The following is a 15,304-nucleotide window of genomic DNA, read 5'->3' on the forward strand; positions in this document are numbered from 1 at the left end:
AGTTATACACTAAGCCAGAGGTCACTGTCACAGTTATATCAAATCCACATATTTCTTTTATGAAAGGTAGGTTCAATCAGAAAATGAGTCACTTATAGTGTGCATGATAATGTTAATTAATTGGTGCTCTTTAACCTTTACCATAATGCTGGTTGCTTTTTTTTTCTTTTTAAGGAAGCACCAACTAATAAACTTCTATATGCCAAGGATATTCCAAACTACAAAGAAGAAGTGAAATCTTACTATAAAGCAATCAGGGATTTGCCTCCACTGTCAACTTCAGAAATAGAAGAATTTTTAACTCAGGAATCAAAGGTATGAGAAGTGAAACAGGGGTCTCTCTCTCTCTCTCTCTCATTATGGCATTCAGTTCATATTTGTTCAATATTTGTCTGTTTTAGAAGCATGAAAATGAATTTAATGAAGAAGTGGCCTTGACAGAAATCTACAAATACATCATTAAATATTTTGATGAGGTATGATTTTAATGAGTTGTATTTCCCAGTACTGAACTCTAACTCTGGTGAGAGGTCAGCTTAAGTCTATGGGTCACCCCAGAACTACCCATCAGGGCAAATATTTACAGATGACCTTAGCTCTTCCAGGTGGCCATCTGCTGGGCGTTCCTGACTGGATCCGGCCCATGCGTGCACTGATGGGATTGGATCCGAATAGCCTTATCAGTGCACTATGACTTCAAATAGTCTATAACAAAATAGTCACCCTTACCACCAACTTTGTAGGCTACTACTGGCATATGGTCTATTTAAAAAAATCATTTTGCTCTTAATTACTGTCGGAGTTCATGCAGACATCGTGAATTCCCCACTCATCATCCCACTCCCATCTCCAGCCATGCTGAGTGCCAGGCTTCTAATCCATCAAATGTATTTGACCGCTCACCGGGTGCAGAGCACTATACGAAGTGCTTGGGAGAGTACAAAGCTATTCCAGGAATAGCTCTATACATTCAGCCTTAAGTAAGGTTAGCAGCACCTCTTGTTCCAAAGGGGAAGTCCTCAACAGTGAGGCCACAGGAAGGGCAGCCCCAGCCTTTGGGATAGTGGGACATAATGCAATTGGGCTACACTGCTAAACTTGTAAAGAAGTGATTCTGCAATTTTCAGAAGTGTAGGTCATGAAAATGTTGACCATTGTGTCATAAGGACTTACCAGCAATCCAAAGTGACAATTTCTCAAAGTATCTGTTTTCATTGGCCACAGATTATAAACAAACTGGAGCGGGAACGAGGACTAGAGGATGCCCGGAAGCAGCTCTTGAAGGTAAAAGATTTATTTGATGAAAAGAAGAAATGCAAGTGGATGTAAAGAGCACTTTGAAGAATTTTATCATATCAAACCAAGGTCTCAAAACAATTTGGGACAAAATGGCCACTTGAGCTACTTAGTGTACGTTTTAAACTTTGCACACAGAACTCCACTTTGAACTTTAAGTCTTTCGAAAGAGACCAAGGCACAAGCAAGACTTCTAAAACAAACAGTAGACCAACCATTGTGCCTGTTGTAAATATTGTGGAAACCTCTATGTACATATAGTGTAGTGGATGTGCAGACAGCCTCTGTGTTTACAAATGGTACAGGGCCAGTAAGCAAGCTTCAGTATTAAAACTACAGTTTCCACTCAAGCACAAATGATTCAGTGAAAACTACAGTTATGTAGCACTTGTGACTACACTGCAACTCTGCAGAACAGGGACACTGCCTAATGGTGAATTCTTAATGTGAAATGAGTCATGTTGAAACAGTGGGGGTGTTAGGACAACCTCTAGGCTTTGCAGGGTTGAAACTTTGTCTCCCTTCGTTCTTGGGAAAGCTGACTGCAAAGCTTAGTTGTGTGTACATTAGCATTCGTGTGTGTTTTTTAAACCAAAAACTAACAGTGTTGCAACATTGTTGAAAGGGCTCGTGTTTTTCAGTCATCACCACTTGCACTCCATCAACTCACCGTGATCTAAAGCAAGTAGTTCTTATTTAAATGCAATAGCAGTTTACCGTGACACTGTGTGTCATATCTTGTGTTGCATTTATCCAAAAGTACTTGATGGTGAAAGTGTTGTTAAAAAACCCTTTGTATCGAAGTTCATTATTGCTGTTTACAACCTTGGTTCAGTAATTTGATCCTAGTTCTCCCTGGCAGAGCAACAGACTTGCCTATTCTTTCAGTTGTAAAGTTTTATATCTCTCTTGCTTTAGCTCCCAGGTGAAATCAATGGGTAGATCCCTGTGAAAGTGTGTGGGTAAGATAACTACATTTTTCATCACATGAAATTGCTGTATACAGTGGAGTTTATATAGACTTAGGCCAGAATATATTAGTGTACAGCGTGGTGTCCTAGGCCAATTAGGTAACTTTTTTTTTTAAATACTCCACACTGGAGAATATAAAAAAAACACAACACAATTTAATTCCCCTTTTTATGTGAATCCCTTCCCTCCATTATACTCTAGTAACCTTCTTTTCGCCCTTGTGTATTTCCCTTAGACTAAAGCAGGAGAAATGGAAAAATCAAAACTTTTTTTTATGGTACCTCTAAAACCTTGGTGCCTAAAGATTAGATGAAAAATTTACCTGACATGTTAGTCACTGATACAGTTCGTAAAATCAAATGCCAGCATCATATTTGAAAACAGTTTAACACTTGCTCTCTAAGTAGCGTAGGTTCCATTTCCTTCCCTACTGTCTGGGAGAAAGAGAGCAAGGTTAGAGACGCCTAAATAGTTTAGAAATAAGAGCAGTTACTGCCCCCATCGGCACACTTTCCTGATGCCATAAGCTTTTTTTGACCATATTTGTCCTGTGGACATGCCCCAAAGATACTACACTGGTCATCTTAGAGGTGTAAAAGGCAAAAAAATAACTCAAGGCTGCTGAAATGGTAAGCAATGTAACTGAATTCTTAAAAAAACAAAACAAAAAACACCAGGCATGCCAATGGTAAGGGAGTTGCCCAAAACATCCTTCCTTCTTTTAAGGAAAGGCACCCAGTAGTGTTGAAACATCTTAATATTTAGCTGCTCCCCTCCCGCCCAACCCCAATACTATTATAGCTTCCTCTTTATGTTTTGTTCCTAGCTCTACCAGTGACTATGCTGTAGAGAACTTTGGGCAAATCACTTACCTCTTTGTGCCTCTTTCTAGAAAATATTTCTAACATACCTCACTGAGGTGGTGTGAAGATTCACTAATGTTTTCAAAGTGCTTGTCAATCCTTGGGTGAAAGGCACTCTCACGATCAGCATTTTGGATAATACAAGCCAAAGGCAGTAAATGGCCAAATCAGATGTGTGCTGTAGACAATCAGTAACTGAATCCATATTAAAACAGCAATCAGATTAACAATTGTCAAACAATTTCTATTTTTAACTTTATTTTCAGATTTCTGGGTGCAGATCAACTTATTTATAGTGTTTTTTTCTAACACTAGCATATAGCAGTATTTTGCAATTGTTACTTTTTCTGTATTTAAAATTAATGTCCCTCTTGTATTCATGATTGAAACTGTACTTGAAGATGAATGTTTTAAATGTGTATATCCAAAATAAACATTTTGATGTATAATGGGCTATTTAATTTTTCATTTAAATTTGCTTAAGTCTATTTGTAAAAAAGAAAATTAATTTCCACATAACTGACTATTCCACTAGCTTTTTTTGTAAGGGCAACCAACTAGTGTAAGAATTCTGTTCTGCTCAATAGATTAAAGTCTGCTTCCCAGATAAGTGGCACTTCACCTTATTTTATTGAATTGAGGTTCTCAAGTTTTAACTCAAAAATATCCTAAACCAGTTTTCAAATAAAATTAAGGTAGATAACATTTAATGAGTTTTTCAGCAATAACAGGAGCAGTGCCATAGGGATAAGGTTAGGGTTAATTTTTTTCCCCCACTAACAGCCAGTCAGGACTCAGAAAATGTGATGAGAGAAAAAAAGGTAAGTCAAGGTTCCCCATTAATCCTAGTTGAATTATCAAATTCAGTAGTCAGAGACACAGAAGGGGGTGAGAAAGCCTGAAAGAGTACCTGACAATGGAAATTGTTTGAACTGACATACTATTTAATGAAGGTTGTTAAATAAGAAGCACACTCCCTTCTATACAACTTAAAAAAAGGGCAATGCCAATGGATTAAAAAAAAAATTTATTAAACCTTCAATAAATTATGTGCAATCAATTTTTTTTAAAAAAATCAACATTCATAACCAAAACACGCTTTTTGGCATGCTGAGCTCTGAAGTGCCACCTTTCTTCAAAAATTAGTAAATCAGGAAGTGACAATGATAAAAACAACTAGTCATGCAATCAAGATTAAGAATCTATGAAAGAAGATAAAATGCAATAGGGCAAACTATTTTAAATCCTGATTTTTAAATCTCAAAAGTATTAGTTAATAACCTTGTCATGTTACCTCTGAAATAAGTACTCTGTTGTATTTGCTTTGAGTCATTAATCTACAGGAGCATTTTTACAACTGTGATACAATTGGCCATTTCTCCAATTATCTTTTTTTGGGGGGGGGGGAGATGGGAAAATCTGTTAAAATGTCAGAATTTAGTTTCAACCATTAGAAAGTACTTTTTCACCCAGAAAGCTCCCTGGCTGACCTGCTTATCCTAGTTTGTCTCATTCTCCAGGAGGTCCAAGTTCCTGTAGTTGCTTCCTTTGTGTGGTTTCTAAATCTTCCAATCGTTTGCGAAGAAGAGAAAGTTCCTTTTGATGTTGCTCTTCCTAGGAAATTGAAGTTTAAAAAAATCACATGCAAGCAATTCAGCTTTTGTGCACTCAGGGCGCACTGTATTCAAATGTTTCTTTAACCACCTACAAGAACAAAAAAAATCCCAGATACCCATTTGTTGAAACTATTCTCCAGTTCTCTCTTCTAAGCTCATACGACTATACCTCAGGTGTGGCCCAATTTCCAAGGACAGGAGAATGATTAGGAAATATTAACTGCTGTCAATAACTCATGTTTATAACAACACCTTTCCTAAAATGTCTTGGACTATTAAAATGATCATTTGCTGACTTTCAATCTTCACATTCACCAGTTACATTAACAGAAAGTAATAATTGGGCCTCTAAACACACATAAGCTGCCTAGAAAATATTATTCAAGTCTGTCAAATTACTAGATGGAAATAACTGTTGAGAGTTCAATCTTTTTTCAAAATGCAATTGTATTACCTGAAGATGAGGAGGAAAGGCTGTTTCCACACCAGGAACCAAGGATGATGAGGAGAGAAAACTAATAGGGTTGTGAGAAGTTGCAGATGGCATGTCTGGAACCAGAATTAAAGTCCGAAACTCATTGTGTCTTCGCTGTATATCCTTCAGTCGTTTCTGAAGTCTGGTATAGTCTTCATATGGAACATTCTGTCTAACACATAAGACATTTATTGAGGAGGGGGCAACATGGTCTAAGTGGGAAGCCTGTATTTTAGTCCCACCGCTGTGCTGACCTGCTAGGTGACTCTGGCATGTCACCTCACATCCATCTTTCTCACAGAGCAGTACTCTGCACAGAGTAAGTGCTCAATAAATACCACTGACTGACTCACAGAAATGTTATGAGAACAAAGAGAGGTAATTGATGTGAGGAAGCACAGTGATTTTGTAAAAATGCTCTTATTTTCCCATTTCCTCTTTTGGTGATCAAGGTTCTTAAGTGATCCAAAAACTCATCATTTTGGTGGTAATTGTCTTCACGAACATTTTTGCCTATCACTAAAAAAAAACAAACAAAATCCTCTACAAAATGCATTAGGCAATTTCAATTCCAGAAAGATCGCAGGATTTGAATAAGGAGCTATAAACCACCATTAAAGGGTTTCAACTGAAAAACTATTTCAGCAACATATTATCTATTAAGGACTGGGATGAGTGCTAGTGGTAGATATAAACTACCAGAATGGACGTAGTGCCTGTTCCTCAAGAAGCGCTCAACCTCAGGAGAGCAGGTAAATCATGATCATTTTGAGAGAGCAAACAGAGATGAGGCCCTTGGAAATTAAGTGACTTGCCAATAGTCACTCAGGCCAGTGGCAGGGCTGGGAAATAGAACCTCCCAGTCCTTGTTTTATCCACTAGACCATGTTGCCTCTCTGAAAGCAATAAATTCACTTATAAAAACTCAATCACTAAGCACATTTTACCACCACTGGTCTACAAGTACATTTTTAAATTATGAGATGAAAAACCTTTGAAAAACATATTAGTTGAGTAAAAATATCTTGAATATAAAAAGTCACAAAACAAATCCCAGCCATCGCCACTTGCCTGCTGGATAACATTGGGCAAGTTACTTCTCTGGGTCTCAGTTTCCTCATCAGTGAAATGTGGATTAAAATCCATTCTCCTTCCTACTTAGATCTTGAGCCCCTTGTGGGGCAAGGGCCACTGCTGACCCAATTATCTTGTATCTACCCCAGCCCTAAGTACAGTGCTTGACACATAATAAGTGCTTAAATAGTATTTATTACTGAAATATTATAAACTGTAAGCTAGGTTTTAAATTACCTATTTAACACCTGATTTTCGGTCTCTAATTCTTCTTTCTTTGCTTCCAATAACTCTACTTTGTCCTGCAGTCTCTTCAATTTGTTTTCATGCAGGGATTTTCTCTGTCAAAATAAGTACAATTAGTACAGTAAAATATGAAGATGAATGTGATTCTCTGCTAGAATTTTGGATAATAATTCAGTGACAAGAGTCACATTTTTAGTATTAAAATGTATATGTGACACATTGGCACTGTAGCCTTGAATGTTGTACCCTTTGCTCCAGGAACAAGACTGGTAGGGATTGGAATGGGGTGTATGTGTCTCTATGATGGAATGATAGCTAAAAGGGAAAATAATTGGAAAAAAACAAACAAAAGAAAAACCTAAAATGGGAAGGAACTTAAAGTTCAACTGTTAAAAAATGGATTTGCCAGTTATCTGATAAGGAATCAAAAGCACACCACCAAAGCAAAAGCATACTACCACTGAAAGCTTACCCGCAGAAGGTTACAAGGTAGTTAGATTTATCACACTGTGGTAAATTACTGTTGGATTTAGGCTACTATTCTATTTTCCCTTCACCCCAGAAGTGTTGAGATCATTCAACTAAGCAAAAGGCCAACAGTTTTATCCTGAAGAGAAAACCTTTGTTCCAAGCTACTTTTGCCTCTGACCAGAACTTAGCAGGCCTCCCAGGTCTACATGTCCCATTCTCAACAGCCCTGAGCCCCAGGAGGAGAATAATAATAATAATGTTGGTATTTATTAAGCGATTACTATGTGCAGAGCACTGTTCTAAGCGCTGGGGTAAACACAGGGGAAGCAGGTTGTCCCACGTGGGGCTCACAGTCTTCATCCCCATTTTACAGATGAGGGAACTGAGGCACAGAGAAGTTAAGTGACTCGCCCACAGTCACACAGCTGACAAGTGGCAGAGCTGGGATTCGAACTCATGAGCCCTGACTCCAAAGCCCATGCTCTTTCCACTGCGCCACGCTGCTTCTCTAGAAGAAGGAACCTTCTCCCTCTAGGAGAAGGAACCGAAGAGAAAACCCAGAGGGGGAATGGCAGCATCATCTCATTTTCTAGGCTCCAAGTTACAGTACTATGAATTTGTGTTAAACTGATTTGCAAGAAGTCCACGGTTCATTAAACCTTATGTTAATTGAAAGTATTAATGATGTCTATTCAAAGTAACTTTGAAATCTGTATTTTGAAAATGTTAAACAACATATGATGAACTAAGAGCACATTCCTATAACAAAATCAATATTACTTGTCAGTGTTCTGGAAATGCAACTCTTACCAACTTCAGCCTTGCCAAAACTAGGGGGGCAAAAGGGAAAACCCAACTAATAAAAGGGTGGGTTTAAACTACTGACCCCAGAAGGCAGACATAAAAGATTTGGATTTACCTTGGCAATAAACAAATAGGGCAATGGTGAAGACAAAAAAGAGAAGCAGCGTGGTTAGAGAAGCAGCGTGGTTCAGTGGAAAGAGCACGGGCTTTGGAGTCAGAGGTCATGAGTTCGAATCCCAGCTCTGCCACTTGTCAGCTGTGTGACTGTGGGCAAGTCACTTAATAATGTTGGTATTTGTTAAGCGCTTACTATGTGCAGAGCACTGTTCTAAGCGCTGGGGTAAACACAGGGGAATCAGGTTGTCCCACGTGGGGCTCACAGTCTTAATCCCCACTTTACAGATGAGGGAACTGAGGCACAGAGAAGTTAAGTGACTTGCCCACAGTCACAAAGCTGACAAGTGGCAGAGCTGGGATTCGAACTCATGAGCCCTGACTCCAAAGCCCGTGCTCTTTCCACTGCGCTACGCTGCTTCACTTCTCTGTGCCTCAGTTACCTCATCTGTAAAATGGGAATGAAGACTGTGAGCCCCACGTGGGACAACCTGATTCCCCTGTGTCTACCCCAGCGCTTAGAACAGTGCTCTGCACGTAGTAAGCGCTTAACAAATACCAACATTATTATATACTGCGTTACATGCCGGGGCATATCCCTTCCACAAAAAGAAACTAAGTTTGAACAGTAATTTTAAAAGTCTACTTTTAGTTTCAGGAAGTCATCTCCCAAACTAGTGTTCAAAAAACTGGAGATCCTTAAGTTTCCAATGCCTGTTGGATCTGAGCTGGTTAGACCAATAAAGTTTGGGGCCATGTTAGGTTCAACAGCCCATCTCAGACAAACATATATTTGGTTCATAACCTGACTGGCCACTGGATGTCACTTTTGTGCAAGAATAAACTAACAAGTCAGAGATGCAATATAAAATTGTACCTGAAACGATACTTCCCACTTTACTGCATCTAGCTTAAGTAGAAGGAGTTTGACCTCAGTGGCAGTGTTGAGAGAGTCAAGATTTCTTCTACTATTCTTTATACGAACAGAAAGGAACAGACAAGGCAATAGAATTTTCAGCCAGGCTCACTCAGGTTGTCTCTTTATGATAAAATTGTTGGCCTTGTCCTTCTATCTCTTTTATTTTGTTACATGGTATCAACATGTCTGGGTGTGAAAGGAAAGTACAATAGCTTACAGCGTGGAAAGCTTCATAAACTATACACTAGTGTTTTACTCTGAATTGTCAAGGGATTTTTGAGAGCTATATTCATGTATATGAATTAAGTGCACATGAATGGTGCAGGGATTCAATTATATAACCATACAGTTCAATTTCAAAACTGAATAGGCATCTCCTAAAATTAACATCATTTCTGTGTTAGGAAAAATAGACAGCTTGCCTTCTTTTGTGCAATTGCCGCTCGCTGCAGTTTGTCTTTGATGTGCTTGTATTTTTCTTCTCTCTCAGTAACACGTTCATGAAACTTGTGCTTTTCTTCCAACCAAACTATTTGTTTCTCTTCCAAAATCCTAAGGAATAAAAGTATTTAATGTGATATTAGAACATACTTTTCCAGAATGAATATTCTTACACATTTTAGAGTTTAACTAGACAATGCCCAATACATCCTATTTAATTTTAGTTGAATGCGTGTTGGCATATTTGTCCTGTTTTCTTAAGTTGTTTAGAAGCCAGGGGTGATTCATGCCCAGTTCAGAGTATTACCAGAAGACAAACAGGCCTAAGAAATTCATGTTAGACAGTTAGGGCAGGGGTTCTTGGCTATTACTCACTCCCCTAAAAACCCAAGTATTGTAGCTCCACACATTCTGGGATAAACTGCCCCACCAAAACATTAAGTCTTGAGTCCAGGGTAAAGGAAGAAAGGGTAGAATCAGGAGGAAGGGTGTCCCTGCTGTCTCCTCACCTAACAGGTATTTAAAATATCTGCTCCCTCCATTTCACTTTTCTTGTTTATGGGTTTACTCTCTGCTGCTGACCATTTTACTGAGCATCTGTTGTGTTTTTCCCTTCATTCCTTTCAACAGGGAAACTGGCATTTTATTCCGATACATCCCTCTAGAAAAGTAGCTCGACTGGATTAATCAAACAATCAATGGTATTTAATGAGCAACTGCAAGCAAATCAGTATAAGTGGGTGGCACTTTACAACAGAAGCATCACAAACATCCCCTGCCCTCAAACTAGGCTCTTACAATTCAATCCTTTTGAGAATTTTCAGTTGGATATCTGGATATAAGTTGGATATAAGGCAATTTTCCTAACTTGTCGATCAATGCTCTCAAAGAGAAAAATTGCTGAAATATCACAGCAAGACCTAGTACAGCACAGGCCTGGGAGTCACAAGGACCTGGGTTCTAATGCTGGCTCCTCCACTAATCTGCTGTGTGACCTTGGGTAAGTCATTGAACTTCTCTGTGCCTCAGGGACCTCATCTGTTAAATGGGGATTAAGACTGAGCCCCATGTGGGACATGAACTGTGTCCAACCTGATTACTTTTTATGTACCTCAGTACTTAGAACAGTGCCTGGCACATAAGTAAGCACTTACCAAATACCATTTTTACTTATTTATTTTAAAGATGGGAACCCATTTTGCCTCAAAAAAAAGGATTCCTGGATAAATGGTCAGGCTCAAGACTGACGTATATGCAGTTATTCCTTATTTAGAGTTCTTTCTTGTTCATAAGAATGTCACTCTGCAACAAGTACTTTTCCTCCTTGTCTTAAACAATGTCTTTTAATTAAAAGGAAATCCTAAGAGACCACTGTTCTAATACTAAAAAGGGTTTTTTTATTAGAAAAATCAGTTCCCTGGCATTAGGAAATTTAGCTAAACAATTCTTTTTGTTGAGGCATAGTGTTTAGTTGAAGATCAAAATATGAAAGTTCTTTTTTAAAAAGACTTTTTCAAAGTAAAATGATCAATAACGAATGAGTCAAAAATTTCAAGAAAAAAGCAAAGAAATAATTCTGTGAAAAACAGCATTAACTTTACCAAGGATTTCTGGAATACTATTAACAAAGATATTTGTGCCTTTTTTTATGGTATTTGTTAATCACTTACTATGGATCAGGCACTGTACTAAGCACTGGGGTAGATACAAGATAATCAGGTTGGACATAGTCCATGCCCCATATAGGGCATAGAGACTTAATCACCATATTACAGATGAAGTAACTGAGGCACAGAGAATCATACAGCATGCAAGTGGCAGAGTCAGCATTAGAACCCAGGTCCTTCTGACTCCCAGGCCTGTGCTCTACCCATTAAGCCACGCTGCTTCTCAAGTTACTAACTTTGCAAGTAACTTAGGCCAGGATTTCTATAAAGAAATGCTATGTAAAATAGAACGTCACATTAATTCTGTACTTCCTAGCTTTTCCTATTCAACCTCCTATCTTTTTCTCTATCATTCTTTTCAATTACCAATTTTCCACTATCTTTCTACTCCTCTTCTGAGCCCCTACTGCTATATCACCTTCTCTCATCTCCCTTCTACCTTAAGTCTATCTTTCTTTTTCCTTTTTTTGGAAGGTATAGTCTTCTTTCCTCTCTCTTCCATTTCATTTTTATCCCATTTCCCTGGCTCCCAGCCATTTATAGCCTTAGAAACCATCACCCCAGCTAACTGATGATGATTATATTGTCAATCAATGGTATTTATTGAGTGCTTACTATGTGTAAAGCACTGTACTAGGCACTTGGGGAAGTATATGTGCTGAACACTCTGCTAAATGCTAGGATAGATACAGACACATAGGAAAAGGAAAGGTAATAAACAGTGGGAGCAATTACAAAATACAGTTGTTCTTCCCAACCTCCATGAATTACTCTTCGTTCTAGCTGTGCCACTACCATACAGTGGGAGCATTTCTCATTGTATTCCTTCCTTAGCTTGAGGGTTGGGGGAGCAGCGCTGGGGTGTCAGGGGAGAGAACATAAGACAATTTATTCATTCAGTCATATCTACTAAGAGCTTACTGTGTGCAAGGCACTCTACTAAGCGCTTGGGAAGGTACAACAATAAACAGACACATTCCCTGCCCACAACAAGCTTACCACACAGCACCCCTTCCATTCCCAAGTAGCAAACCTTATTTGAATCCCAGCAGAATAGTAGTCTAGGCACCTTGAGCCACATATATCTATGTATAAAAAGGTTTTCACACCCAAACACATGGGAAAAGGCTGTTTGTAAATAAATGCAAAACCCACTTTTCTGCATCTAGCTGGGCCTTTTCAGCTTGGCTTCTTGCATTTCGGCATTCCTGTTTTAATCTTTCCACCATTTCTTTCAGCATTTGATTAGAATTTAGCAAATCACTCTGTGACTGAGTAAGCGAGGTCACTTGTAGCTGTAAATCATTAATTTGCTTAAAAGAAAATAAGAGAAGAAAGGCATAAACTTTTCATTGAATCGACAGACCCAAATATCGAGGGGTCGGAGTAGAGGATTCTGCATTTGCATCACATAATGGGCTATGTTGTTTTGTTAGCTGCTTAGGAAAAATGACCCCAGCTGTGTAGGCACAACTTCTTATAAAATGCCACCGTGTGGCAACTAACACAACTCAGGCAGTTGATAAAAGTAAAAGGGAAATGTTCTTGAAAAGCGAAGGGAAACATTTCTTGAGACTGCAAGAAGTAAGCACAGAAAATTTATTACTACAGATGAGGAGAAACTATCAATAAGTTCAAGGAGTGTAGCTAAATGAATGGGCAAATATATCGTAGTTATAAGTAAACAGTGTATGAATATTTTAGGGTTCTCCTGAATTTGATCCCAATTGTCCCAATTAATTCATTTTTAAAACTAAGAGAACCTAAAAGAGATCCCCCCCCTAAAATGTTATTTTTCTTCAAATTTTCACTGCCAATGGAATTAAATCAATTATGAATCTATCCTATTTCTGCATGCTTTTGAGTGAGTTTGGTCATTTACATGATGAATTATCAGTATTTCTAATGTCATCAATACAATCCATATGGACTTTGAAATACAATGTAAATTGGAGTATGTAGGGTGAAGCTCCTTTATAATTTTTAATTTTTCCATATATATCAAAAGCTAAAGACAGAAATGTGGCCAACAACAATCAAAGGTCAATCTAATTTCATAAATTGGTCCATATTCATATCTTTGTTCTCAACGGAGTTTGTCAAACTATTCTTCCTAGTTGTGGTTATTACTAACATACTAAATTTACATTATAATAGTCTGAACAAACTGCTATTTCAAACAACAAATTCAGACTTCAGATGACATGCAAAAGGCTAATCATATATACTAGCATCTTCAAGATATGACCACAACAACCCAATTAATTTTAAAAAAATTATAACTTTACAAGAAGAAAATATAGTGTAATCTATTGTACAGGTATTACTTCCTGAATTCAATACCTCTATTTTGCAACTGGTGTACTTTGTAACTATCAATTAACTTAATGTGCCTGAGGGGGTTTTTTTTTTGCAATAAAGCTCTCTAATGCAAAAACGTTTCTGGATAGATTTAGGAATATTTTGAGGGGAAAAAAATGTAATGGGATATAGTTGAATATGTAGTTAAAGGTGCATGAAATGCACAGTATATCTTCCAGTTATCTTGAAACTTTTTTAAATAAGAGTCCAAGAAGCCCGAGAAAAACGGATGAAAGACATCTACTAAATGGTCCTTAAATATTGACCTATGAGTATCTTACCTACATTTTAATAGTCATTATTAAGAGTTTCAGCATATAGAAATGAAAAGCCTCAGAGGTACAATTATAAAGGTCTTTAAATGAGTAAATTCACTTTTTTAAAAACTGCTTCGGAAAAACTTTTACCTGTTTAAGATCAGAGTTTTCAGTTTTCTCTTTTTCTATGTTCTCAGTGTAAATACTCTGCTGTTGAAGTTTCAACCTAAAAATTTAACATAACGAGATAAAAAGTTAGGTTGTAAGGTTCTTAAAGGATCACATCTCAACTTCTTTTCTATGTTCCCCTAACACCTAGTATACAACGGGGTGCTATCTACTGATGATGAGTTTATTCAATTTTACTGTATTTAGCCCATTTTAAATATTTGAAGAATCTGAGTTTAATCTAATTTTAATGAGATATTCAAAGGTAGCTGAATTTTTTTAAAAATCACTGTATTACATAACTCTTAGGGACTTATGTAGTCTGAAACCATCACAATATCTGCTATCATTAACTTAATAGTAATAATAGCTTACTAAAATATGCAATGTATTAAATATTTAGATACGAATTAACCGTTAGCAATCTCTTAATGAATACCATTGATCTAGAACCTTGTTTTAAAGTTTAAAATACAACATTTTCATTCAATGCAAAAATGAGGAATAAAACATTCCCTCAACTTTAACATACATTGTTTGTACAAATTATTAACACATTAAAATAAAAAATAAGTACACAGCTGTGACCTAATACTCTGAAGTTCCCTTCTGGCCGATTCTTCTGCCATCTGTGATACACGCAATTTCTCTTCACACTCATCTTTTTCAGATTGCCTCCAGACATCTTGTTCCACTTTCGTTTTCTCTAAATCTGCTAATTTGTTCTCAAGTTCTATCCTAAAACAACAGATGATAATTATATAACTAGAACTACAATAAGGAATAAATGACAGCAAAATGTTTTCATTTCAAAGATTTAACACAAAATACGGTATTTAAGTCATGCTAACATTTCAAATCTGATCAGTGATAATGCATCCACGCCTCTTCTAGACTTACTTTTCATCATGCAGTGCTGCAAGTTTCTGAAAACCATCTTCTTTGGCAGCTTGAACTTTACGTATTAATTCACGGTCTTTTTCTACTAAAAGCATTTTTTGACGTTCAACAGTTGACTTGAGAATTTCACTGTCTGACTGCAATACTGTTTTTTTTTTAAAAAAATGTTCACATTAATATCAAGTTCCAAACACACTTAGAAATATTTTCAAATGCTGGTGATTGTAATTAGGCTTCCCTTTCGATCTTATTCAGCTCAAAACTATCTCTCAAATGCATTTTAAATATAATTTTTAAAATAATTAGCAAAAAACCCCATGCTCTCTATAGACACATATTGAGTTGCACACATACAGGCTTGCACCAAAACACTTACAACTGGCAAGCACACAGAGAAAAGAGTGGGTGGAAGAGAAAGAGAGAAGGGGGACAGGAAAGGGGTGAAAAGTCCCAGAACAGGCAGCCAAAAGTCAGTCAGCCGTTTGGAAGAAAGGGTAAGAATACCAGAACAACATAGTGGGCAGATGGGAGGAGGAATGGAGGGGTGGGAGAGGAAGAACAGACTGGACAGAAAAACAGAATGAAAAGAATGAAGTCAGACCAGGCAGACAACAATAAGAGTAGTGCAGCTTCATGGAGAAAGCATGGTCCTGGAAGTCA

The 15,304-nt window shown here is 37.5% G+C and overlaps 2 protein-coding genes across 10 annotated transcripts in view; one reads left to right on the forward strand and one right to left on the reverse strand.

Annotated features, from left to right (window-relative positions):
* Positions 1–3,580, forward strand: part of PLXNC1 (plexin C1) — a gene marked incomplete at its 5' end in the record, with an annotated part of 126,375 nt that extends 122,795 nt beyond the window's left edge. Inside the window, 4 exons of the mRNA XM_029078668.1 lie at positions 175–315; positions 402–476; positions 1,225–1,284; positions 3,398–3,580. Of these exons, the coding sequence (XP_028934501.1) occupies positions 175–315; positions 402–476; positions 1,225–1,284; positions 3,398–3,427 (306 nt within the window). The remainder of the gene's footprint in view (positions 1–174; positions 316–401; positions 477–1,224; positions 1,285–3,397) is intronic.
* The window catches only part of CEP83 (centrosomal protein 83), a 59,450-nt gene that overhangs the window by 15,942 nt on the left and 28,204 nt on the right, over positions 1–15,304 (reverse strand). For 3 of the 9 annotated variants that reach the window (XR_005660766.1, XR_003764467.2, XR_003764462.2), the window contains 11 exons: positions 14,645–14,789; positions 14,333–14,482; positions 13,727–13,802; positions 12,114–12,271; positions 9,273–9,402; positions 6,534–6,637; positions 5,202–5,394; positions 3,179–4,745; positions 2,591–2,702; positions 1,174–1,277; positions 244–392 (listed from right to left, as the gene is read on the reverse strand). Coding sequence is in view for 2 of the 9 variants with exons in the window: in XM_007670068.3 (XP_007668258.2) it covers positions 4,641–4,745; positions 5,202–5,394; positions 6,534–6,637; positions 9,273–9,402; positions 12,114–12,271; positions 13,727–13,802; positions 14,333–14,482; positions 14,645–14,789 (1,061 nt within the window). In the remaining 7 variants the exon portion in view is untranslated. Of the gene's footprint in view, positions 1–243; positions 393–1,173; positions 1,278–2,590; positions 2,703–3,178; positions 4,746–5,201; positions 5,395–6,533; positions 6,638–9,272; positions 9,403–12,113; positions 12,272–13,726; positions 13,803–14,332; positions 14,483–14,644; positions 14,790–15,304 lie in introns of those variants that run through there. The other 6 variants (XR_005660765.1, XM_007670068.3, XR_003764465.2 and 3 more) reach the window with 5 other exon arrangements.

The sequence above is a fragment of the Ornithorhynchus anatinus genome, chromosome 14 (genome assembly GCF_004115215.2).
Source record: "Ornithorhynchus anatinus isolate Pmale09 chromosome 14, mOrnAna1.pri.v4, whole genome shotgun sequence".
NCBI classification, from domain to species: Eukaryota; Metazoa; Chordata; class Mammalia; order Monotremata; family Ornithorhynchidae; genus Ornithorhynchus; species Ornithorhynchus anatinus.